This window comes from Dendrobates tinctorius, unplaced genomic scaffold (assembly GCF_039654945.1).
Source record: "Dendrobates tinctorius isolate UK_male_01 unplaced genomic scaffold, ASM3965494v1 ptg000030l, whole genome shotgun sequence".
Lineage (NCBI taxonomy): Eukaryota > Metazoa > Chordata > Amphibia > Anura > Dendrobatidae > Dendrobates > Dendrobates tinctorius.
The window spans coordinates 52,090,741-52,117,623 of record NW_027361698.1 but is presented as its reverse complement, the minus strand read 5'-3'; the positions used below and the strand labels follow the sequence as shown (position 1 = coordinate 52,117,623).

Below are 26,883 nucleotides of genomic sequence, written 5' to 3'. Positions count from 1 at the left end.
TTTATTTTTTCCAATGGGAAGAGGGTCATGTGACACATCAAACTTATTGAGAATGTCACAAGAAAAACAATGGTGTGCTTGGTTTTAATGTAACTTTATTCTTTCACGAGTTATTTACAAGTTTATGACCACTTATAAAATGTGTTCAAAGTACTGCCCATTGTGTTGGATTATCAATGGAACCCTCTTCTCCCACTCTTGACACACTGATAGCAACACCGCAGAAGAAATGCTAGTCTAAGGGGATCAGATTACTTGTAGGAATGCTCGGACCTGACACCCATAATGTGGTGGTGCACCATCTTGGAAAAATTCAGGGAACGTGCCATCTACAGTGAATGAAGAGGGCAACACATCATCATGTAGCAATTTCAGATATCCAGTTGCATTGAGGTTTCCATTGATGAAGAATGGCCACACTATCTTTGTACCCCATATACCACACCATACCATCAATTATGGGTGTCAGGTACAAGCATTCCTACATGACGCTTCCTGGAAAGTGGATTGGTTGTCGTGACCCAGTTGAATGGCCACGAAGGTCTCCTGATCTGGCCCCATTAGACTTTTATCTTTGGTGTCATCTAAAAGCAATTGTCTATGCTGTGAAGATACAAGATATGCAGCTTCTGAAACAATGGATACTGGAAGCCTGTGCTAGCATTTCTTCTGTGGTGTTGCTATCAGTGTGTCAAGAGTGGGAGAAGAGGGTTGCATTGACAATCCAACACAATGGTTAGCACTTTGAACACATTTTATAAGTGGTCAAAAACTTGTAAATAACTCATTAAAGAATAACGTTACGTTTAAAACCAAGCACACCGTTGTTTTTCTTGTGACATTCTCAATAAGTTTGATGTCATATGACCATCTTCCCATTGGAAAAAATAAAGTTGGATCCAAAATGGCCACCATGGTCACCACCCATCTTGAGAAGTTTTCCCCCTTCAATAGACTAATGTGCCACAAACAGGAAGTTGATATCACCAACCATTCCAATTTTATTTAGGTATATACCTATAAATGGCCCACCCTGTACTTACCTTAGTCATTCTGCTCTGGATCCCCGCCACTGGTCACACATTTTTGGCTTTTTTTGCACTCGCTGGCATGATACTCATAACTATGACACTTTAGATGACCGTTGCAAACGTTTAACCATATAGACACCACTACTTTGGCCAGTAAATAGCTACTCTAGACACTAGACATGGCCTTGACACTAGATATTGTGTCAGCAGATACAGAGGGCACAAAGGAGTGAAAAGGATGCACAAGTATAAGCACGTTTTCTGTCAATTCTAAGTCTAATTGATAAAACCTAAGTCTAATTTCCGGTAATTAGAAAGACAACTCCTTTAAAGCTTTAAAAGTGGTTAAAATAAATTAAAAGTTCGGTCAGAGTTAAAATTGGAAATTAAGGATACAGATAAAGTTTTAATTTATTAATACGGTTACCTACTGCATTTTATACAGTCAAATAAAAAGAGCACAATATTTAACATTGCACTGTTTTAGCAGCTTACAATAAAAATACCTCTTCTTTTGTATCTACTTCATAGGAATCAATATGAAAGTTGTAAGATCGTTATAGATGAAATAAAAAAAAATGTAACACACACAATAAACATACCACAACTGGCTAGTACCTAATTAAATACGTTAAGACACATACAGAGAAAGCTCCTTGGTCTGATTTGTTACATTGTGAATGATCGCTAACACAGTGATCTGGACTAAAATAGAGGACAAAGGCCACATAAATGTGATTAATCACACAATATAAAACCTGGATGGTAAGAGGAAGAAGTAGTGTTATTATTTCATTAATTACCCTAATTATATTGGCATTATGTGCAAATATACATATATTGTACAAAAGAAAGACGTCTAAGCTAAATGATATAGTTGTATATGTATTTTTCTGTAATACACAAATGTATATTACTCGTTATACAATCGTTTTTTTTACGTATTTTTTTTCAGTAAAAAAATAATTTTTAGAGAAGACAATGTAATTTTCAAAGACATTTGTTTTCACAGGACAGACACAATCACTCCAAAGATGTGGCTCTTTTGGTTACACTCACTATGTATTCTGTAAATCTGTTTCATGGTGAATTTGACCTCTATATTACATGAGCGTAATGACACAATGGGCTACGAACTAATGTCATAGTGTGTGATTCTTAAGTATGGTACATCCTGTATTCACATCTCCATTTAGAAAGCACTTCCTTGAAGAACACGCCAACGTGCCTGTAGACTGGCATTTTGGCACATATTTGGCCAGTAAATGCCTTTACAACTCTACTCAAAAGTATAATATGTTTTTTTGTATATGAAGTGGAGGCAATGACATTTATGTCACTGTATAGGCATGTAGTTTTCATCTGGGGAAAATTTTGGAGGAACATTTTCAATGGTTTCATCCAGTTTATTCCATAAATGTAAACCTGTGGTGTTGCTTTCAAGGCAAACACTTCATTTATAATCTTTATTAATGTTTCAACATCGTTTTCTAAGGGTTAAGGCTAGGGATGAGTGGACCCATGGAAGTTCGGGGTCTGGTTCCCAACCGAACTTTTAGTCTAAAGTTTGTTTCAGAACTGTACCTGAACTTGAACCCGAACCGCACTTGAATTTTAAAGCTGAAAACTCCCCCTCTCTCTCGACTTCCCCCGGAACTCCGAACATTAAAATGGTCTTCCAGGAGAAGTTCGTGTTTGGAGTTTAGCACCAGTGTCCGGTACGAACCCTGAACTTTTATGCTCGGGTTCGCTCTTCTCTAGTTAAGGCATTAACTGAAATGGTGGTAGGCTGTTCCTGAGCTCCAAGAACCCTGCAGAATAGCAAGAGCTTATAAAAAGGAAGGTAGTATTTGTTCTCTGCTCTTCACTTTATCACAACATGTCCCACAGAGGTTTGGCCTTTTTATATTTAAGGTTCACGTAAAACCTGAATATTTTTCTAAATGTAAAAAGTGTAAATATACAAGTCTTCAAATTATGGAAGTAGAAGAGCTCAGTTTCTAAAAAGTATGGACACCTTTGGGGCTTTTTGTACTTAGATACATGCGTTTTTGGCTAAGAAACTATTTTTGCAAATGTATATGTTACATGTACAAAGTGTAAAGCAACTTTACAAGCCTTAAAATTATGGATGTAGTAGAGCTTTGCTTTTTTAAGGATTCTCACACCTTTAGGGACATTTATTTTTGGTTAAGTAATAATCAGCTTTGCAATTGGGTTTCAATAAAAGGCACTGCTTGCCTTTTACAACCTATGTGCTACCCTATGTATTGCTGACTGCAGAATAAGTTACCTAAGAATTAGTGATGAGCGAGTATACTCGTTGCTCAGGTGGCCTCCGAGTATTTTGGCGTGCTCGGAGATTGTTTCTGTCGACGCAGCTGCATGATTTGCGACTGCTGGACAGGCTGAATACATGTGTGGAATGCCTGTTTGTTAGGGAATTCCCACATGTATTCAGGCTGTCTAGAAGCCGCAAATCATGCAGCTGAGGCGACGAAAACTAAATCTCTGAGCTCACCAAAATACTCAGAGAACACCCTTAAAACGAGTATAAGAGCTCATCACAACTAAGAATCAGTCAGTGAGCTCATTCTGAAGAGTTTACAATTCTTATCTTCCACTTAAATGTTGAGCTTAACTTTGTGATATTACAAATGGGTTGAGAAGAACTCTGACGGAACATAAGAGATTTAAAATCTCCTGTAGGAGCAAACTCACTCTTTGCAGGTAGCTCATTCTCTTGCCAGCAACAGACGATGCAAAAAATGGACTGTAAAGGATGTGGTGCAACATTATTAATAGAACCCAATTGCAAGAAAGATATGTCAGCAAAAATACATAAATTTAATAAAAAAAAATAAAAAAATTGACCCAAAAGATGCCTTTACTTCAATGTTGTATGTTATCCAGTGCCCCAGCTGAATGGAGCAAGGATCGATCACCCCATTCATGGTAATGGAAGTATCAAAGACCACCCAAGCACAATGTTCTGCAATCTTCAGTGCTCCCAGTAGTAGTACGCATGATCGACCATCACACAATTCAACTGGGGTTCCCCCCGCCCCCTGGTTCTCGGAATCACTGGGGGCAATGGCAGTCGAAGCTACAGAGGATAGGGGATAACTTTCAAACTTGAGAATACATCTTTACGTTAACATAGCAAAACACAATTGCTAGTGTTGGCATATCTGTAAAGTCTAGAAAGACATGCCTCCTGTATCAGAGAAATTTAGTGCTTTTCTAAGTTACTGAAAATTGGTGGTTATAGTGTTTAAATACTAATGGAAGTGCACTATTAAATTGGCTTAATTACATAAAGAATTACATAAACTTTACAGCTGACAAAATTATCGATACATCTACAACCCCTATATCTATCATAGAGCACTGTTCACAGGGTTTGTCTCATCACAGATAGCCCCCTAAATATTAGAACTGCTGTAGTATGAACAGATGCAGCAAAGTTTATCTGGGCTATCACAGCACAAAAAGGTTCAGTTTGACACTTAATCTGTCACCAGGTTTTTGCTACCTGATCGGTGAGCATAATGTAGAGAAAGCGACCCTGATTCCAACGATGCACCAGTTTACTGAGTGCAGTAGTTTTGACACAGTGTTTTTAAATTGAGCAGCGCAGCAAAGCTAAAAAACATCGCTCTGACACAAGGCTCTGTATGTAAATTGTCTATAGACAGTAAGCTGGCTATCACAGGAGGGGGCGGAGTCGACCTAACATGCACACGCTGCTGTAGTTCATACAATGATAATCACCAGGTGATAAAAACTTCACTATAAGTAAACAGTAATAAGCCAGACATGCGGCACATCGTTGATTTCAGTGTTTTAACCTCTACCTCATGCTGTCCTCAGATTACATAGCAAACACCTTCAGATTCCCTTTAAACTGACAGTCAATGACTTGTGCAATGATGAGTATTCTTCATTCGCCAAGAGCAAGCGACACTACTCTGTCCTCCTCCTCCTGGACCTGTCGGCTGCCTTTGACACAGTGGACCATTCCCTATTATTACAGACCCTCTCATCCCTCGGCATCACAGACTTGGCCCTATCCTGGATCTCATCATACCTAACAGACCGGACATTCAGCGTCTCCCACTCACACACCACCTCCTCACCTCGCCCACTATCTGTCGGAGTCCCACAACGTTCAGTCCTTGGGCCCCTGCTGTTCTCTATTTACACCTTTGGCCTGGGACAGCTCATAGAATCTCATGGCTTTCAGTATCATCTTTACGCTGATGACACACAGATCTACATCTCTGGACCAGATATCACCTCCCTACTAAACAGAATCCCTCAATGTCTGTCCACTATTTCATCCTTCTTCTCCGCTAGATTTCTGAAACTCAACATGGACAAAACAGAATTCATCATCTTTCCCCCATCTCACGTGACCCCCCCTACGAACCTATCAATTACAGTAAATGACTGCCCACTCTCCCCAGTCCCACAAGCTCGCTGCCTCGGAGTAATCCTTGACGCTGATCTCTCCTTCAAACCACATATCCAAGCCCTTTCCACTTCCTGCCGACTTCAACTCAAAAATATTTCACGAATCCGTTCATTCCTCACCCAAGAATCTGCAAAAACCCTAGTCCATGCCCTCATCATCTCTCGCCTTGACTACTGCAACCTCATGCTCTGTGGCCTCCCCTCAAACACTCTCGCACCCCTCCAATCTATTCTAAACTCTGCTGCCCGACTAATCCACCTGTCCTCCCGCTATTCCCCAGCTTCTCCCCTCTGTCAATCCCTTCACTGGCTCCCAATTGCCCAGAGACTCCATTACAAAACCCTAACCATGACATACAAAGCCATCCACAACCTGTCTCCTCCATACATCTGTGACCTCGTCTCCTCGCGCATCACCCCTACTCTGGAACTCTCTACCACAACATATCAGACTCTCACCTACCATCGAAACCTTCAAAAAGAGCCTGAAGACCTACCTCTTCCGACAAGCCTACAACCTGCAGTAACCACCGATCGACCAAACCGCTGCACGACCAGCTCTACCCTCGCCTACTGTATTATCACCCATCCCTTGAAGATTGTGAGCCCTCGCGGGCAGGGTCCTCTCTCCTCCTGTACCAGTTATGACTTGTATTGTTTAAGATTATTGTACTTGTTTTTATGTATACTCCTCCTTACATGTAAAGCACCATGGAATAAATGGCGCTATAACAATAATAATAATAATAATAATAATTCTCTTAAGCGAGATAAACATCTTTGACAAGTTATGAAGATGTTATTCGTCAAGTTAAACTTTGCTACATGTGCAGTATTACTCAAAGTCACTTAAATTAATAAATGATCATGGAATTCATGGCTTTTTTACTACTGTAAATGTCTCTCCACTTTGGCTCATAGAAGGTATCACAATCGCAAAAGATATCTTTGAAATGCGTAAACTTAGCATAATAAAATTGTTTTTTAGGGATGAGACAACTCTTTTCTTTTGTGTTAAACCATTCTAGTGATACCTTGCTGATAAAATTAAAGGCTATGGACACTTTACCATTTTTTCCATTATTCTAGCTCCAGCTAAATTCAAAACTGATCAACTTTATATATATAATCTTCATTAAAAATGTCCTACTAATTTTCTGCTGTAGAGTCTGTGCTGCTCCTTCACATAGCTGGATATGCTGGTGCTTTTATCATAGATCAGACATTGCAGGCTGTACCTTATTAAAAGTACAGATATAGAAAACATCTAGCAGTCTAAATGAGGAAAGGTGCCAATCATTTAGATAATGTATTGTTATAAAGAAAGAGTACACTGAAGAGAAGGGGGATCACAAAATCCTCATCCTCAAAGTGCAAACATATATATTAAATAGCTGGCGACTGAACAATCTCAGCTGACTCTCCCATTCACAGGAGAGCTCATTTGGCCGAGCGCTGCTATTTTTTTTGCCTGCAGCTTATTTCTGGGAAAACAAAGCGATTGGCATTCGGAAATCGAACGTGCCTGATCAACATCTCCCCTGACCATCAGTTGACCGGCATCCCCATACACCTCAGATTGTTGGTCCGAACCCATCGATTTTGGCGGGTTTGGGTGATATTAGTCTAATGTGTATCGGTGGCTTTTGTGTCTGTCAGCACAGTAAAATTATAAGGGGGAATTCGTATAGGAATGATTGTGTGCAGATTTATGAAAACTGATGCAGCAGCATCTGAGATTGAAAGAAAACACCTGCAGCATCTACCGGTATTACTGAAACTGGGAGAAGTTTGAAAACTGAGTATCATGGTAGTTTCATGATAAATGAAAAAAAACTACAGCTGAAAGGTAGTACAACAATTTTTTTTAACTCAGGGTAGGAAATAACACATGTAAAAATAATTGTTCATGTCAAAGGTGTCCATAACCTTTAATAATGGAATGAAGCAGGTATTATTCATTGTACTTTCCTGTCCATTGGCAGGATGCCCTGAAGCCATGATAGATCATTTTATTGATCAGGTAGCATGGCGGAGTCCCTCCTATAGCCCTAGCCATTAGGGAAATACAGTATATAAAACAGCACTCCAAACCACTTGCGAATACAATCAAACTATTGCTCTTGTAAACATGTTCGATATGACATATAGTCAATAACAACACACAGCGGAATAAAATATATCGACAAAGAATTACAACAAACACACTGGAATGTGAAAAAATAAAAGAAAAATAATAGCATTTTAATATTTTGATGAGATTTGATTTTTTTTCTTTTTTTTGACATGGAAGAAAAAGTTGAAATTTAAAATGATTGTCCTCATGAGCCACTTGTTTTCTTTAATAAAACATATTACTCTTCATATGTATAGAGATATATTACAATTTTACCATGAAAAAAAAATATTATCATAGACACAGATAATATTGAAGTGTTTAATTAATAATGTGAAATGGTCCTAAACTCGAAACCTTGCTGCGTAAAAAATGAATTGGAAAACACTATGTTTCATGAGTCGTCTATTAAAAAACATTTTTCTAGGCAAGATTAGAAGATATATATATATTTTTCAAGTTTCCACAAAACTATGCTAGAGAAAGATACGTGTAAGTTATATGATTTTTTTTTTTTTGGGGGGGGGGCTAATCTTTCAAAATAGTAATCTTCAGGTACATATTTTACAATTTCAAACTGTACATAATATCCAGTGTTGCTTTTTTGACAACATTTACAGATCAGTTCCCGTTTTTTTTTCTGTGTTTTTTTTTTTTTTTTATAAAACTTAGCTCAAAATTAAAATCCACAGGATAAAATAAGGAAGATCAAAATATGCCATAGTAGGTCATAGTGCTCAATCTTGAAAGCTGCATCTTTGGTATTTAAAGTTCCGTACAAATCTGATGTAGCTTATAGCTCCTTTTAAACAGGGTGAACAGGAATTGGTCCGGATCTATCATTATGAAACGCTATTTAGTAGCTATATATCAACAATAAATAATTTAGGACCTGAATTAGCTTTACATTTTTTTATACCTTGTGGGCTGTATGAATCCATTTATAAATCAATTAAATTGTACCACTTTTTCAGAAAATTATATAATATATATATATACTTTATATTTATTTAGAAGCTTTGAAATAGTACAATAAACACTTTGCAACACGGTGTATAAACTACAGAATGTCCTTGATATTCCATGGGTCTGCGGATAAACAATATTTTTTTTCTCTCTTTTTTTTTTTCTTTTATGACCCACAGGTGAAAAATAACATGATCACAATCTCTCTTGTAAAGTTTGGATAATTCGGGTAACACTTCAGCACACACAAAAAAAAAAAAAAATAATAATATAGAAAACAGTCAAGTTTAAAACAGTGATATTGCATTTATAATGCATGTTCTATCGGTACGATTGGCTTCTTGTGGTGTTTAGAAACATCTAAAGGGCTCAGTGACGTTTTGGAGAAAGAAAGATATATAGTGCTGTAAACAGGCACACACTGATAAGTGAGGCAAGGGCGGTCGCCTCTGAAGTTTCGACAGTTCTTCTTCACATTTCAACTCATTTCTCAGGCCTGCTGAGAGCAGAAAGGTCCTTAGTTTGGCCATGCCTTCAGCAGCAGACTTTTATTCCTTCTTTTATACCAGACTAGATGGCCAGGATAATGAAGTTGAAAAGTTGATGCTTTTGTTGGTCAACTTGTGCAAATCATGCTGCTTCGGGTAAGTCCTGTAGATCTGACTAGCATATCCTTTTTCGTGCTGAGGATGAAAAAAAAATAAAGAAATTAGATTAGAATTACAAGGAAACATTATCAGAAATAATAGTTGTATGGTCCAGAATTACACATGCAGCAACTTCGTTCTATAGTCCCTACGGTAAAATGTCCTGTGCTCTGGAGGACCGAAAATGTCTTGTCTCCCTTTCAGAAAATCCTGGCTGTAGGTGCAGTATCTTATAAAAAAACCTCAAACTCTTCTTTACTCACCATCCCTGGGTCCATCGATGAGTTGGAATCGGAGTTTGAGTTGGTCAAACCTCGTGTCTGATATTTGGAGCAGCTCTGATATCATTTCGACAGCTCGGTGGCCAATCAGTGAGCCTAGCGGCTCTACTCATGTAGAATGCCCTACCCTGAACCGCTAAGCTCACTCGATTGGCTGTAGCCAATGTCAGTAACCAGAGGCAGCAATGGAGACTCAGAGGTAGACCCAAGAGTAAAGCGAGGCTTGTTTTTTCATACCAATATAAATGTACTGTTGGACAGTAATACCTGTGCTACCACCCTAATGCGCTGTACGAAAATTACGAGTGCTGATCATTCACTCACAGAGTCGCCTACAGAAAAGCTTTAATTGTGCTACTACAATCATCAGTGGTCTAAACAAAGAGGAACCAACTGGTGTATACTACCTCTCCCTCTGCCTGCAACTGCAAGCATTTGGGTCCACTGGGGACGCTCTTCATAGATTTGGACTCACATCAGCATAGGTAGGATCCACATATATTGCCAACAGAATATTGTAACGTGCTTGGAGACATACATATTTTTGCAGTGGAACACAATGTTATATGCGGACACAGATATTGTATCTGGAGGAATTTAGAAGTACCCTACAGCACAGTTTGCTATGCATTTTCTGTACGGGATTTTCTGTAAGGGAACAACCCCTTTAAAAGTAGCTTTGGAGCATTGTTTATAATCTGTGACAATAATGTCTACATAAAAGCTAAGGTTATTCTCGTCATTAAGAATGTGGTCATTCACACGGATGGCAAATTAGATCTATGCAAAGTCCTTATGGCAAGTGCAAAATCTAGGCTCATTGAGAAAAATTGCATAAAGCGGTGTAAACATAACTTATAATCAAGTCAACGTGCAAATGTATTCAGAAGTTTTAAAACCAAAATTCCCACATCTGCACATTTATTAAATGGTTTAGAAAAGCCGATTCTAGAAGTGGATTAAGGGATTTTAATGCTGAGCATGGATTAGAGAATTGGCATACATATGCATACGTACCAATATGTTGAATGAAATTAATATTTTTAAGAAGGCTCAGTGGGGTTTTGGCCCCATCCTCCGCTAAGTGTTTTGATCATAGTTCATTAGTTTAGTTGGAAATAGAGTAAATTAGGGGAGTGAATATTTCCTTACGGAATCAGTGGTAAATAATTTTAATAAAGTTTTCAAATGCTGACCAATTGTCATTACATAGAAAACATTCAACATGCAAAACCGATGCCAAAAGTAAAAATAAAACAGTGTCTGCTCTTTCTCAGTGTTAGGTAATACATCAAGTAAATTGAGGAAAGCCCAAGCTGGTCTTTTTCTATGCAGATTTTTCTGAGATATATTAGTTTTTTATGCATGCACGGATCACTACTGGCAGCAGTAATATATACTTTCCAAAATGTCTGGAACACAAAAAGGGTGAGTTACGAAAATGAGGCTGTGGCAGAATGTGCTTTCTCGCAGATTTCGGAGACTTTCAAGAAAAATGCAGATGAGGCTAATAAATGTTTTGCAATCGTAGATACTTAATTATCTACAATACGGCCTTGTTCACACATCTATATTTGTTGCCCATGCACGTAGACACACCAAACTTACTGGTTGTGCAACAATACCAAAAGCACATGGATGCCATCCTTGCTGCATCTCAATGCTTTCCATTTAAATCATGGATGTGTGAATAAGGCTTAAGTCTACACTTGTATGCAGAGCCAAAGTCTGTATCTGCTCCTTCTACTCTGCCCACGTAAATGTAAATGTCCCAGTAGTTCTGGCAGAATGACCTTTAGAATAATGATCTACAAGACTCAAGATGAATTGTGTTATACATCCCTAACTCCTACATATAGGAATGCTGAATTGTACCTATGGAAGGAAATGAAAAAAGTAAACCTACATAGTGAGACATTATGGTTATCACTCAATGAGGCCTCCTGGAATAATATTACCACCTACTATAACATTAATGAGAATGATATGATTGACAGTAATTATTATTATTATTATTATTAAGAAGACCTCATGCTTGCTATTGAAATCATACTCTACTCTGCATATTTGTTCAGGTAGCTCTTCGCTCCTGCCTCTGGAGTTACACACTTCTCAGATGTCTTTTGAGTGATTGGTGGAGGTCTTAGGACCTATCCCCCCACTGGCCTAAAATGTAAAACATAAGACAAAAGTTTAGTTACTCTATAACTACCTGATTCTTTTGTTCTACTAAGAAAATCTGCCACCAGAGGTGCTTGCGGTGACATACTATCCTCTTCCCACTGAAAACACACAAATGTATGTTGATTCTGAGAACTAGTCTGATTAAAGTTTGGAATGAATATTTTCTTCAATATGGGGCAATTAGCATCTGAGGTTTTAATCTTCTGATAGATCAACATGTTAGGTTATAGGTTGAATTCTATGAACTTGTATCTTCTTTCCATCATAAAACTATGATTGGCCAATCTGAGCATTTGTGTATTTGGGGTATCAGGAGACATAGCTGTTTGGCCAACAGAAGAGGCAAGGGTTCTCAAATGTTTTCTACTGGTGCCTCAACAGACTGACTAAGAAAATGCCCATGTCTCACCAGACAGACCAAGACTATGTCTACACCTTACCACCACCTGTAGTGAAAGTCCATGCTCAAATGAAAAATATCTCTCAGTGCTCCTTTTTTGTCTCCAAAATATAGTACAATATTAACATAGGTACAAAATAAGTCAATTATGCCACAAAACTAAAGATGTTTGCAACTTCAGAAAGAACTTTGAAGAATATGATCACTTCTATAAAAACCATCTCCCATGCTGAGCCTCTCCAACAGCTGGAGGACCCTCACTGGTTAGGCCAGATTCACAGTTTGAGAAGCACTGACTCAAGGTGTATTATGAAAATTAAGTGTGATCATAGATACAGTCATGGCCAAAAGTATTGACACCCCTGCAATTCTGTCAGATAATACTCAGTTTCTTCCTGAAAATGATTGCAAACACAAATTCTTTGGTATTATTATCTTCATTTAATTTGTCTTAAATGAAAAAACACAAAAAGAATTGTCCTACAGCCAAATTGGATATAATTCCACACCAAACATAAAAAAGAGGGTGGACAAAAGTATTGGCATTGTGCGAAAAATCATGTGATGCTTCTCTAATTTGTGTAATTAACAGCACCTGTAACTTACCTGTGGCACCTAACAGGTGTTGGCAATAACTAAATCACACTTGCAGCCAGTTGACATGGATTAAAGTTGACTCAACCTCTGTCCTGTGTCCTTGTGTGTACCACATTGAGCATGGAGAAAAGAAAGAAGACCAAAGAACTGTCTGAGGACTTGAGAAACCAAATTGTGAGGAAGCATGAGCAATCTCAAGGCTACAAGTCCATCTCCAAAGACCTGAATGTTCCTGTGTCTACCGTGCGCAGTGTCATCAAGAAGTTTAAAGCCCATGGCACTGTGGCTAACCTCCCTAGATTTGGATGGAAAACAAAAATTGACAAGAGATTTCAACGCAAGATTGTGCGGATGTTGGATAAAGAACCTCGACTAACATCCAAACAAGTTCAAGCTGCCCTGCAGTCCGAGGGTACAACGGTGTCAACCCGTACTATCCGTCGACATCTGAATGAAAAGGGACTGTATGGTAGGAGACCCAGGAAGACTCCACTTCTTACCCCGAGACATAAAAAAGCCAGGCTGGAGTTTGCCAAAACTTACCTGAAAAAGCCTAAAACATTTTGGAAGAATGTTCTTTGGTCAGATGAGACAAAAGTAGAGCTTTTAGGGCAAAAGCATCAACATAGAGTTTACAGGAGAAAAAAGAGGCATTCAAAGAAAAGTACACGGTCCCTACAGTCAAACATGGCGGAGGTTCCCTGATGTTTTGGGGTTGCTTTGCTGCCTCTGGCACTGGACTGCTTGACCGTGTGCATGGCATTATGAAGTCAGAAGACTACCAACAAATTTTGCAGCATAATTTAGGGCCCAGTGTGAGAAAGCTGGGTCTACCTCAGAGGTCATGGGTCTTCCAGCAGGACAATAACCCAAAACACACTTCAAAAAGCACTAGAAAATGGTTTGAGAGAAAGCACTGGAGACTTCTAAGGTGGCCAGCAATGAGTCCAGACCTGAATCCCATAGAACACCTGTGGAGAGATCTAAAAATGGCAGTTTGGAGAAGGCACCCTTCAAATATCAGGGACCTGGAGTAGTTTGCCAAAGAAGAATGGTCTAAAATTCCAGCAGAGCATTGTAAGAAACTCATTGATGGTTACCGGAAGCGGTTGGTCGCAGTTATTTTGGCTAAAGGTTGTGCAACCAAGTATTAGGCTGAGGGTGCCAATACTTTTGTCCGGCCCATTTTTGGAGTTTTGTGTGAAATGATCAATGTTTTGCTTTTTGCTTCATTCTCTTTTGTGTTTTTTCATTTAAGACAAATTAAATGAAGATAATAATACCAAAGAATTTGTGTTTGCAATCATTTTCAGGAAGAAACTGATTATTATCTGACAGAATTGCAGGGGTGTCAATACTTTTGGCCATGACTGTATAATAAAATATGCATAATTTTTTTTATCAAAACAAGTGCTGAACAATATGATAACAATTGTTATGTCCGCCCCGAAAATGTGACAATAGTTGGCCAGGGTAAATGAGCATTCCTAGCTGTTTCTGAGCTGTTTTTTTTCTACTAATACATTTTTGGCTTCTTTGCTGGTAGATTTAGTCATGGACTAACCAGTGGCTTATTTATTTTTCAGTAAGCTTGCTTTCTTTCTATTTCCCAAGTTCAACAAAAATGAGTGTGCCATATCTAATTAAATAAGGGGAATGACAGGGGGATTTAGAAATACAATTTGGTGTGCTTTAGCCTTAGTGTTGCAGATTACGAATGATCCATGTGTAGGTTTCTTGAAACAGTTAAAACGTGAGCTCATTTTTTTTTCTACATTACTTCCATGGTGTTCCAGAAATGAAGCCTATTGTATTATGTGGGAAGTGAGAAATCACCGCTGCTTACAGTTTTTGTTTTCGACATTTATTTTCCTCTAAATAGTTTTATGCATGTGTCAGGAAATCCATTTTGTGTTAAAATGTGTGAAATAGATGAAGACTCCATGCTGCCTAAGCCATCAAATTCATGTTGTGACAGAACCGGGGAACTTTCATAGCAATAATCCGTTTAAAAATCCTGACTTTAATGTGCAATAATGTCTACGACCACGGCATAGAGGCTGGATGGAAACAAATTCCCTTAGATAACTAAGCTTCAAAGGGAGCGGAAAATCTATGTGCCCTTCTAACCACAACACTAATTTAATCCCGGCATGGCACGTTAGGAAGGATTTCCTTACATGGAAATGAAATGTACGCCCTTGCTAATAAAATCTTAGGTGTTACACTGGCTGCTTTTTAGAACAGAACCAACGCATACAACTATATATATCTATAGATATCATGTAACGGTAAAATATATCTTTATGCAATAACACAGAAAAAAACAGAGGTCCGGCGCCTGCGCACTGCAGTACTTTACTCTGCCCCCAATAGAGCAGATATAATACGCCTGTGCAGAAGCCGCGGCAGAAGTAAGGAGGAGGACATCATCGCTAGAAGATGGGAGGCGCCGGACCGGACCGCGACACCCATCGGACCGGACCCCCCGGGTGAGTATAATCAAACTCGTTTTTCTTATCTTTCAGGTTACATCAGGGGCTTATCTGCAGCCCCTGATGGAGGTGGCCGCATCTCATAGGGCAAAAATGAGGTGACAGATTCCCTTTAAAAAATAAACTTTAAAACCAGGTTGGTCGATTCTAGTAATATATTTGGTGGTAAGAAACTGTATGGGAGTCACAGAGCTGCAATTTTTGCCAACAAAGGTAACCAAGGGACTTCAAAACCAACATCGGGGCGAAAAGGTCTCTAGTTCTCAGTTTCAGTTCGGCACCAGAAAGAGACTTTGGGGCCGATTCATCAAAGTGTATTCACCAGAAGTACGGTTTAAACCACTTTCAAGGTTCTGGCTCTTTGAGTTGCGCAGAGATTTAGCAACTTTAAGTGTTTACAGGCCAGTTTAACCCCTTCACTACCAAGGGTGGTTTGCACGTTAACTCCCGGGCCAGTTTTTACAATTCTGACCGCTGTCCCTTTATGAGGTAATAACTCTGGAACGCTTCCATGGATCCCAGTGATTTCTCGTGACATATTGTACTTCATGTTAGTGGTAAAATTTCATTCAAATAACTTGTGTTTATTTGTGAAAAAAACAGAAATTTGGCAAAAATTTTTAAAATTTCGCAATTTTCCAACTTTGAATTTTTATGCCCTTAAATCACAGAGATACGGCACACAAAAAACTTAATAAGTAACATTTCCCACATGTTTACTTTACATCAGCACAATTTTGGAACCAAATTTTTCTTTTGTTAGGAAGTTATAAGGGTTAAAAGTTGACCAGCGATTTTTCATTTTTGCAACACCATTTTATTTTTAGGGACCACATCACATTTGAAGCCACTTTGAGGGGTCTATATGATAGAAAATACCCAAAAGTGACACCATTCTAAAAACTGCACCCCTTAAGGTGCTCAAAACCACATTCAAGAAGTTTATTAACCCTTCAGGTGCTTCACAGGAATTTTTTGAATATTTAAAAAAAAAATGAACATTTAACTTTTTTTCACAAAAAAAAATACTTCAGGTTCAATTTTCTTTATTTTACCAAGGGAAACAGGAGAAATTGGACTGCAAAAGTTATTGTGCAATTTGTCCTGAGTACGCTGATACCTGATATGTGGGGGGGGGGGGACCACTGATTCGGTGCATGGCATAGCTCAGAAGGGAAGGTGCGCCGTTTGACTTTTTCAATGCAAAATTGGCTGGAATTCAGATCGGACGCCATGTCACGTTTGGAGAGCCCCTGATGTACCTAAACAGTGGAAACCCCCCACAAGTGACCCCATTTTGGCAACTAGACCCCCCAAGGAACTTATCTAGATATGTGGTGAGAACTTTGAACCCACAAGGGCTTCACAGAAGTTTATAACATACAGCAGTACAATTAAAAAATCATATTTTTTCCACAAAAATGATCTTTTCACCCCCAATTTTTATTTTGCCAAAGGTAGCAGGACCCTAAATGTTATTGTGCAATTTGTCCTGAGTACGCTGATACCCCATATGTGGGTGTAAACGACTATTTGGGTGCATGGCAGAGCTCGGAAGGGAAGCAGCGCCATTTAACTTTTTTGGCTGGAATTGAGATCGGACACCATGTCGCATTTGGAAAGCCCCTGATGTACCAAAACAGTGGAAACCCCCCACAACTGACACCATTTTGGAAACTAGACCCCCAAGGAACTTATCTAGATGTGTGGTGAGCACTTTCAACCCCCAAGGGCTTCACAGAAGTTTATAATGCCCGGGCGTGAAAATAAAAAAATCTTATTTTTTCCACAAACATGATCATTTAGTCCCCAATTTTTTTATTTTCCCAAGGGTACCAGGAGAAATTGGACCCCAAAAGTTGTCCAATTTGTCCTGAGTAAGCTGATACCTCATACGTGGGAGAAAACTACTGTATGGGCACATGTCGGGGCTCGGAAGGGAAGTAGTGACGTTTTGTAATGCAGATTTTGATGGAATGGTCTGCGGGTGTCATGTGCATTTGGAGAGCCCCTGATGTGCCTAAACAGTAGAAACCCCAACAAGTGACCCCATTTTGGAAACTAGACCCCCAAGGAGCTTATCTAGTTGTGTGGTGAGCACTTTGAACCCCCAAGTGCTTCACAGAAGTTTATAACGCCCGGGCGTGAAAATAAAAAAAAATCATATTTTTTTCCACAAAAATGATATTTTTGCACCCAATTTTTTTATTTTTCTAAGGGTAACAGGAGAAATTGAACACCAAAAGTTGTTTTGCAATTTGTCCTGAGTAGGCTGATACCCCATATGTAGGGGTAAAACACTGTTTGGGCGCATTGCAGAGCTTGGAAGGGAAGGAGCACCATTTGACTTTTTCAGCGCATAATTGGCTGGAATTGAGATCAGTTGCCATGTTGCGTTTGGAGAGCACCTGATGTGCCCAAACAGTGGAAACCCCCCAATTCTAACTCCAGCCCTAATCCCAACACACCCCTAATCCTAATCTCAGCCCTAACCCTAGCCCTAACCCTAGCCCTAACCCTAATGGGAAAATGGAAATAAATACATTTTTTTAATTTTATTATTGTTCCCTAACTAAGGGGGTGATAAAGGGGGGTTTGATTTACTATTTATGGCGGTTTTTATGTTTGACAGCTATCGCACGCTAAAAGACGCTTTTTATTGTAAAAATAGTTTTTGCATCACCACATATTGTGAGCTATAATTTTTCCATATTTTGACCCGAATCATGTGAGGTCTTATTTTTTGCGGGACGAGTTGACGTTTTTATTGGTATCATTTTCGGCACGTGACATCTTGATTGCTTTTTATTCCGATTTTTGGGACGCAGAATGAACAAAAACCAGCGTTTCATGAATTTCTTTTGGGGGGTGCGCTTACACCATTCCGCGTGCGATAAAATTGATAAGGTGGTTTTATTCTTTGGGTCAGTACGGTTACAGCGATACCTCATTTATGTCTTTTTTTATGTTTTGGCGTTTTTATAAATGAAAACAATTTTATATAAAAAATAATTATTTTTGCATCGCTTTATTCTGCGAGCTATAACTTTTTATTTTTTATCTGATGACGCTGTGTGTCGGCTCGTTTTTTGCAGGACAAGATGACGTTTTCAGCGGTACCATGGATATTTATATGCGTCTTTTTGATCGCGCGTTATTGCACTTTTTGTTCGGCAGTATGATAATAAATCAATATTTTTTGCTTCGTTTTTTATTTTTTAAGGGGTTCACTAAAGGGGTTAACTAATGGGACAGTTTTATAGGGCGGGTCGTTACGGACGCGGCGATACCAAATATGTGTACTTTTATTTTTTTATTTCCAAAAAATGAATTTATTAGGGAATATTTTTTTTTTTTAATTTATTTAGCGATTTTTAAAAAATTATTTTTACACTTTTTCTTTTAACTTTATTACATTGTCCCAGTGGGGACATAATTGTCATGTGACAGATCGCTGATCTGTCACATCACAGATTGCTGTTACAGATCAGCAATCTGTCACAGGCACTACAAAGGCTTCCTCCTTGACTGCGCTTTGCAGGCATGAGGAAGCCAGCTCCCTGCAGGCCCCCGAAGGTCCCCGCCGCCATATTGGATCCGGGGATCTGCAGGGAAGGAGACCCCCGCAGCAGCGATGCACATTGCGCTGCTGTGGGGGGCTCAGGGATGCACGGAGGGAGCACCCCTCCCTGCCGATGCTTCCCTTTAACCCCCGGTACACCGCGATCATGTTTGATCGCGGTGTGCCAGGGGTTAACGTGTCAGGGGAGGTCCGTATATCAGCTGACACCCGGCCGCGATCAGCTGTGCTCACCACTTGGGCGCCGCTGATCACTATGATGTAATATTCCGTCCATGGGAATTAGGTCCCAGAGCACATGGACGGAATATTACGTCCATTGTAGGAAAGGGGTTAAAGCGATCCCACAAAATGGGAGGAGCTGAGAGCCAGGGTGGGGTTAAATCCAACCGTCAAAATCAGCAAAAGTGTTGGCATTTTGCACACCAGAAGTGTTACTCCAGTCTCTGACTGAAGTAGACTTTCTGATGAGGCGCAGGCCACTGATAACGCTGGAAACTACATAGTAATAGAAAGTGACCACTGCGACTGTTTGGGTTCTATCAGTCTCTACACTTTGAAACAAAAAGTCAGAAATATTTTTAAATTATTGGCATCTATTTGTAAATGATGAGCACTGACCGAACTATACCAGATCTCGTAGTGTGGGTAGGCTGCCATAGTTGTCAACAGTTCCGGTCCTCTTCACACAGGACGATGCACCACTGAGAACAATTACTTTTTCATATGAAAAAGATAGTTTCACCCTATGAACAAGCTTTTCCTCATTCAGCGGGTGATCAGCAACCTGTTTACATGGTAAGATAATTGTAAAATGAGCGTTTTTTAACTACGCTCATTCACCATTGTTCTGGTTATGGATTACACTGCTGTAATTGATTGTGCCATGACATCCAGCATTTGTGCCAGGCAGACTCCATTGCCTGCAATGTGGTCCTTTGGGATTCCTGATGGAGCCTCCAATGCAGATGCAAGAAGAACCTTAAGGCACTACTACAATGTTTTTGTTTTTTTTTATTTCAGCACTAATCCATGTCCAAAGCCTCAAGCAATATAGTTACCAGCTGCCATCTTAAGCTGTTCTCTGAGCTGCTCCGGTCCCGATCCATCATTTTGTGACCAGAGTTCAGACGTTACGGTCACAAGCTCTCAAAGCGAGTCTATGAGAGCCGCATTCTGGCCTCGTTCTAGCTCTCATAGACTTACATTGAGAAGTGACCTCAGGCCCCCCTAGCAAAACACTGGAGCGATCCGGCAGGTCACAACCTACAGAAGATGACCGGAGCCAAAAAACAAGATCAGACGGAGGCTGCTGGAAAGGATATTACCAGATACAAGCAACTTCCATTAGTGACACCACCCCAGAGGTACAATAAAGAAATTCCGCTGGATTGGTGGTTTAAACATATAAAAAAAATATATATAGCCCATTAGCACCTAAATCCTAAATATTTCGGAATTATCAAATAAACAAAGAACCTATTGGAATCCAGAAAAAACAGGATTCTCCCAAATAATCACCGAGTCCAGTTAACATGACAATGTTTATAAGTGAAGTGCTCATAATTATATTTGTGTGCCATCATTTTAGATAATTGTATGGCTAAGTACTAGCAGACAAGTGAAATCTACAACAAAGCTGGGTCTACATGATATGATTCCGCCTCATCTAGACAGATGTCAGGAGAATTATTTACCAGTACACTGCCTCGTATTTATATGCAGATATTGTACTACGAGGAAAATGAAATAAAAAAATAAATTCTTATTGCGGCTAATTAAAGCGCGATTCCTCGTAATCAGATTTGCTTTCCAATCGCTGCCTCCAATCAGTATGCAGGTCCGATAATGACACAATCGTGTCACTTCTTTTGGAATCCAATTTGCTAGAATTAATCTTCTCGGTATAAAGCTATGAAAAATGTAAACGCAAGATTGTTGGCTTGTGAGGTCTGATTTTCACCCCAAAATGCTGAGCAAATGAAGTCAGTGACGCGACAATCAATGATATTCTAGGCAAATGTTCACCAGAAAAATCTCATGATGCTTCAATCTAAAGTTGCCTACAAGACATGTCACTGTCTACATTGGATTAAAAATGCTTGCCTGCCAGGAAAAAGTAAAAAAAAACAATGCCAGAGGTATGGAATTGTATGGGCGCATGCTTCCATACGCTCGGCGGCACTTTTCAAATGGTCTTTTGAAAGATTTCCAAAAGGAACTTGGTTTCAGAAAAAACTTCCATGAAAATATGAGTAGCGAGTAGAGATGAGCGACTTTGCCTTTTTTAGGGTCGAGTCGGGTTTCATGAAACCCGACTTTCTCAAAAGTCGAGTCGAACGAAATCGGCCAACTATAGGGAAAAGTCGGGAAACACGAAACCCAATGCAAGTCAATGGGGAGAAAAGTCGGCAGTGAGTGGAGGACTGTAAACACACCTGGCATGAATTTTAACCCCAGAGGCGGCAAAATCTCTCTCTCTCTTCTCCCTCTCTCTCCCACTCCAGCTACGCTCCGCTTCTCTCATTGGCTGAAAAAAGTCACGTGCAAGCATTCGCGAAACCCGACTTTGACGCTTGGGTCGCCGACCGCATGGCCAACTTCACACTGTGGTCGGGTTTCGTTTCATGAAACCCGACTTTGGCGAAAGCCGGCGACTTTTGAATCTGACCGATCTGTTTCACTCAACTCTAGTAGCGAGTATTGGGAAACCAAATGTAGATTGTAGCAGAACAGATTACTCATCCGTAATACTCTGTCATTTATAATTTGTCCAAGGAATGGAGACCTCTGTACCTCCAATGTTCTGACCTCAATGCTTTATTAAATTAGTACAAATGATATCATAGAAGTGAAAGGGGGCGACCCGGATTAGAAACAGAACTAATATTAGGGCAATAATCTTTACTGGAAAAAAAAATCAAACTTTTTTTTTCTCGGAAACCCCTAAGTTATTCCAGAAAACTCTATGCTTTTTCATAGTTGATAAAGAAAAGTGGCAGCTTAGAACTTTTTCGCTTTCTAGCATGTGAATGGATAATGCTGTAGACGTTACAGGTTATGTACCCCAGTTACTAGTGTGTAGACGGCATTTCGAAATATGAGCTCGGGTTCGTCAAGACCAGCGCTGCTCATGCCGATTTTGATGAAGAGGGATGGCGAAGTCTAACACTCCTGATGCGTTAAGAGGCACGTGCTTCTTGTTGAATCAGGTGTGCCTGCAAAGTAGTGTAAACCTCTGTGAGCCTCGGCACAAGTCTTACTCCAGTCAGGGAATAGAGTAAGATTACTGGCACAAGGAGAATACCACAGCTCTTTTTGACTTAGACAATAAGATTCGATCATTAGCTCTGGGGGTCACATCTCTGCCCCACCTCAGAGCTGCCTTTTTGGGCCTAACTGCCAAAAGTTTTGACATTTTGAACAATTCCGCTGTTCAAAGCGATTTACGCCCGCATTTTGGCGTAATCAACTTTCATGAATAGGGCCAAAGTATACAGGGTTAGGTAAAAACCCTCTGAGCAACCTCAACCCACAGTCATCAACATTTACTATAGACAGAACTAAGAAACGTATTAATAAACACAGTAGAAAGATTTTGTGTGAAAGTTACCACAATATGAAAGTCAATATTGTATATTTCAGGAAAGTAGCAACATTGTTTATATCTACACACACACATACAGTATATATATACATATATACACACACACATACATACATATATATATATATATATATATACACACACACAACACATAAGGGTGGTGAGTATATCACAGCATCAGTCTGTTGAGTCAGAGATCTTTAAGGAACCTGACCTTGACATGCTCAAACCAATTATAACAGCCATTGTAAACCAGATCAAGTCATAACCTCTAAAATATCCCTGTGACTTCAAGCAGAACATTTCAGAATGAAATCTGGCTTTGCAATTGTAGGAATGGATTCAAAGAGACAAGGTCCACAAGTATATACTTCAGAGTAAATATAGCATTGCTCTGGCTTGTTTGCTGATGGGATTCATTTCCATTATTGGACATCTGATTTTTTAACCCTTAGTTCACCACAAGAAATACAATTTCTAAAAAGGCAAATAAATATCAGGGTAGTCAATGCCAAGATTAAATGAAACATAGGGGTAAACTTATTTATAGCATAGTCTTTAAAGGGAAAAGGGCCGCTCTAGTTACAATGAATGAGACTGCAATACCATGTATTACAAATTTCTAGAAGTGCTGCTATCTCTATTAGAAAAAACTAACTATTTCATATAATCTCAGATGCACTCTCTCTTTAATTCTCTGTCTTCAATTATATTTTAATAAGAAGACATTATTTCTACATTCAGCATGAAAGCCTTACATGGTCATAAATGTCTGCTACATTATACTACAGTATATTAAGCTTACAATTACATATCGATTTATTACATACATAGATTTGTAAATATATATATATATATACACATATCCTATTCAATAAACCTGAAGATCAATCCAGCTAGCTAGTAACAATGATATTCCTAGATGTGGTAATTGCAGCCGAGCTTCTGTCCTGTCTGCCCAAACCACAGTGTCCTTCTCAGAATACAAGAAAATACATCATATGCAAACACCATGTGCATTAACCCCTTAGTGAGAGAGCCAATTTGGTACTTAATGACCGGGCCAATTTTTAAAATTCTGACCACTGTCCCTTTATGAAGTTATTAGCTCTGGAACGCTTCAACTTATCCCACTGATTCTGAGACAGTTTTTTTCGTGACATATTGTACTTTATGTTAGTGGTAAAATTTATTCGATATAGCTTGCACTTATTTATGAAAAAAATGGAAATTTGGCAAAAATTCTGTAAATTTAGCAATTTTCCAACTTTTAATTTTTGTACCCTTAAATCAGAGAGATATGCTACACAAAATAGTTAATAAATAACATTTCCCAGATGTCAACTTTACATCAGCACAATTTTGGAAGCATAATTTTTTTTTTTTTGTTAGGACGTTATAAGAGTTAAAAGTTGACCAGTGATTTCTCATTTTTCCAACAAAATTTACAAAACCATTTTGATCACTGTGATAGGGTCATTACGGAGGGACATTAGAGGTACCGGGTGGGGGACCCCATTTCTCTCTCTCCTCTGATGTGCTAGATCATATCAGAGGAGAGAGTGAAATATTTTGGAATCCGGACTTTTTTTTTTTGCAGTCGACATTATTTGGTGAATACCGGCGATTGAGACACTGGGGACGGTAAAAATAATGTTCTCCGGGGGGAGGGGGTCTTAGCTCCCACTGGTAGCCGAGACCTCGGAGATTTTCCAATGCTGGTTGGCTCTACAACCTTATTTCTCAGCGCCGTTAAAAAGCGGCGCTGAGGAATAAGTACCCTTAACTGCCGTTAAAAGGCGTATCAGAGGTTGTTAACATGTCAGTTTGGCATCTCATGTAAAACTAGTGGAAAGTCAATCGACCTTGTCTTCGAAATGTTGCCAAGGATCTAAGGAACTGTGACTCCATATAGCAGTCACATTTATGGTTATTCAGAAGTGATTTTGAGATCATGGGATAACCCAACCAGCTTGATTGGAGCTCAATTACTGTAAGTCTTTTTTTTTTTACATGGGCTGAAGCAAACTATATAAGGATCCCATTCGGTAAACATATTGCTGGCACCACATCTCCTATTTGCCTACACCAATGATTTTAGGCCCATATAACAATCCCATTAGTAGACAAACATAATTTGCTTGTTCAGTAATCCATGCGATGTCAGTATATAAAAAAATAAAATATCAAACATAAAAACAATTTTAAAGGGTTCTTTGAGAATAGAAAAAAACAACTAAAGGATATTGCATTACAAACAAATTCCTAAGGCGTGAATCTCTACAGAAATTACAATGGCCACAGACTGATTTCACTGAAAGTAACCCGCCCTAGAATGTTAGAGGTGGTTTCTCTTCCTTCAACTGTAGGAAGATTAGCTCTTCGTGGATAGTCTAATGCTGGCAATACCTGGGGTGCACAGGTATGAAGAAGCTGCTCACACTGCTGTCCTCCCTGTCTATCTGATCTATTACTGGAGATACGAGAGGTGCTCAGATAAGAGGCTACTCACACTGCTGTCCACCTAGTCTACCTAACACTGGCGACATCAGGACATCTGAGGCAAGAGGAAACTACTCAAACTACTGTCCACCCTATCTTTCTGCTCTAATACTGGAGATACCAGGGGTGATAACGTAAGAAGAGGCCATTCATTCTGCTTTCAATTTTATCTTTCTGAGTTAATACTGTAGATACCAGGAATGCTAAGGAAAGAAGAGTCTACTAGCACTGCTGTCAACACTGTCTCATGGGTGCTGGGATAAGAAGAAGCAGCACACAGTTCTGTCCACCCAGTCTTTCTGCTCTAATACTGGAGATATCAGGGGAACTGAAATAAACAGAAGCTGCTAACACTGTTGCCTACCCTACATTTTTGATTTAATACTGAAGATATCAAAGGTGTTGAAGTAAGAGGAGGCCTCTCACATCGCTGTTCACGCTGTTATTATGATCTAATACTGCAGAAACCACAGGTTCTAAGGGAAGAAGAGGCTGCTCATACTGCTATCCACCATGTCTGTTTGTAAATGACTGCTGTGAACCGAATATAGCTTAACTGTACGTGTTGTAACAGAATGGCAAATTTTAAGTTCTATAGTGATTATCTCACGAGACAAAATGATCATGGTTTGCCTATTAAGTCTTTAGGAATTTACAGTGACTTGTAAAAGTATTCACAACCTTGGCTTTTTACTTATTTTGTTACATTACGACCTGTGTTTAAATATTTTGTAATCCGATTTGTGTGCGAAGCATCAGCCTAAAATAGTCTAAGTCGATGAAGTCATCAAAATATAGTCATAAATTAAATTTATGGGATCTAATTACTAAAAATTGGCATATGCATTCACCCCTTTTGCAAAAAAAATTCTAGTGCAAGCAATTACATGCTTACAAGTCACATGCTTAGTGAAAGTCCACGTGTGTGCAATCTCAGTGTCACATGGTCTGTCAGTATATGCACACCTTTTCTGAAAGGTCACAAAGGCTGCAACACCATTAAACAAGAGGCACCACTAACGAAACACCATGAAGTCCAAGGAGATGTCCATACAAGTCAAGGATGAAGTTGCTGAGAAGGGCAGTCTTGGTTGTGTTCTAAAAAAAAAAATTGCATTCTCTGATGATTTCCGGAACACCTTCAAATCCATTATCATCAAATGCAAAGAGCATAGTACCACAACAAGCCTGCCAAGAGAGGGCTGTCAACGAAAACTCTCAGCCTGGCGAAGAAGGGCATTAGAGAGGCAGATCAGAGACCAAAGATAACCTTGAAGGAGCTGCAGAGATCCCAAGCTGAGACTGGAGTATTTGTCCATACAACCACAATAAGCCATACACTCCATAGAGGTGGCTTTTATTGAAGAGTAGGCAGAAAAAAAAGCCTTTACTTACACACAAAAATTGTAAGGTTCGTTTTGAGTTTGCCAAAAGATATGTGGGCGACTACCCAAGAGTATGGAGGAAGATGCTGTGGTCAGATGAGACCAACATTTTACTTATTGGCCACCAAGGTAAATGCTATATCTGGCGCCAAACCAACACAGCTCATCACCAAAAGGAGACCTTCCCCAAACCGAAACATGGTGGTGGCAGAATCATGCTGTGAGGATGTATTTCGAACGCAGGGTCAGGGAAAATAGTCCAAGTCGAGGGGAAAATGGATGATGCAAAATTTAGGGATATACTTGCGCAAAACATGTTTAAGTCTTTCAGTGATTCGAGACTAGGACAGAGGTTCACCTTCCAACAAGACAATCACCTAAAGCATACTGCAAAAGCAACACTCGAGTAGTTTAAGGGGAAACGTGTAACTGTTTTGGAGTCGCCTAGTCAAAGCCCAGACCTTAATCCAATTGAGAATCTGTGGTCAGACTTGAAGATTGCTGTTCACCAGAGGAAACCATCTAACTTGAAGGAGCTGGAGCTGTTTTGCCTTGAGGAATGGGCAACAATCCCAGTGGCAAGATGTGGAAAGCTCAAAAAGACTTATCCAAAGCG

At 39.4% G+C, this 26,883-nt stretch overlaps 1 protein-coding gene across 4 annotated transcripts in view; it reads right to left on the bottom strand.

Annotated features, from left to right (window-relative positions):
* Nucleotides 1-1,424: 1,424 nt before the first annotated feature.
* PCDH10 (protocadherin 10) overlaps nt 1,425-26,883 on the bottom strand; it is a 91,556-nt gene continuing 66,097 nt past the window's right edge. For all 4 annotated transcript variants that reach the window (XR_012231551.1, XM_073572096.1, XM_073572097.1 and 1 more), the window contains one exon: nt 1,425-9,272. Coding sequence is in view for 3 of the 4 variants with exons in the window: in XM_073572098.1 (XP_073428199.1) it covers nt 9,206-9,272 (67 nt within the window). In the remaining variant the exon portion in view is untranslated. The remainder of the gene's footprint in view (nt 9,273-26,883) is intronic.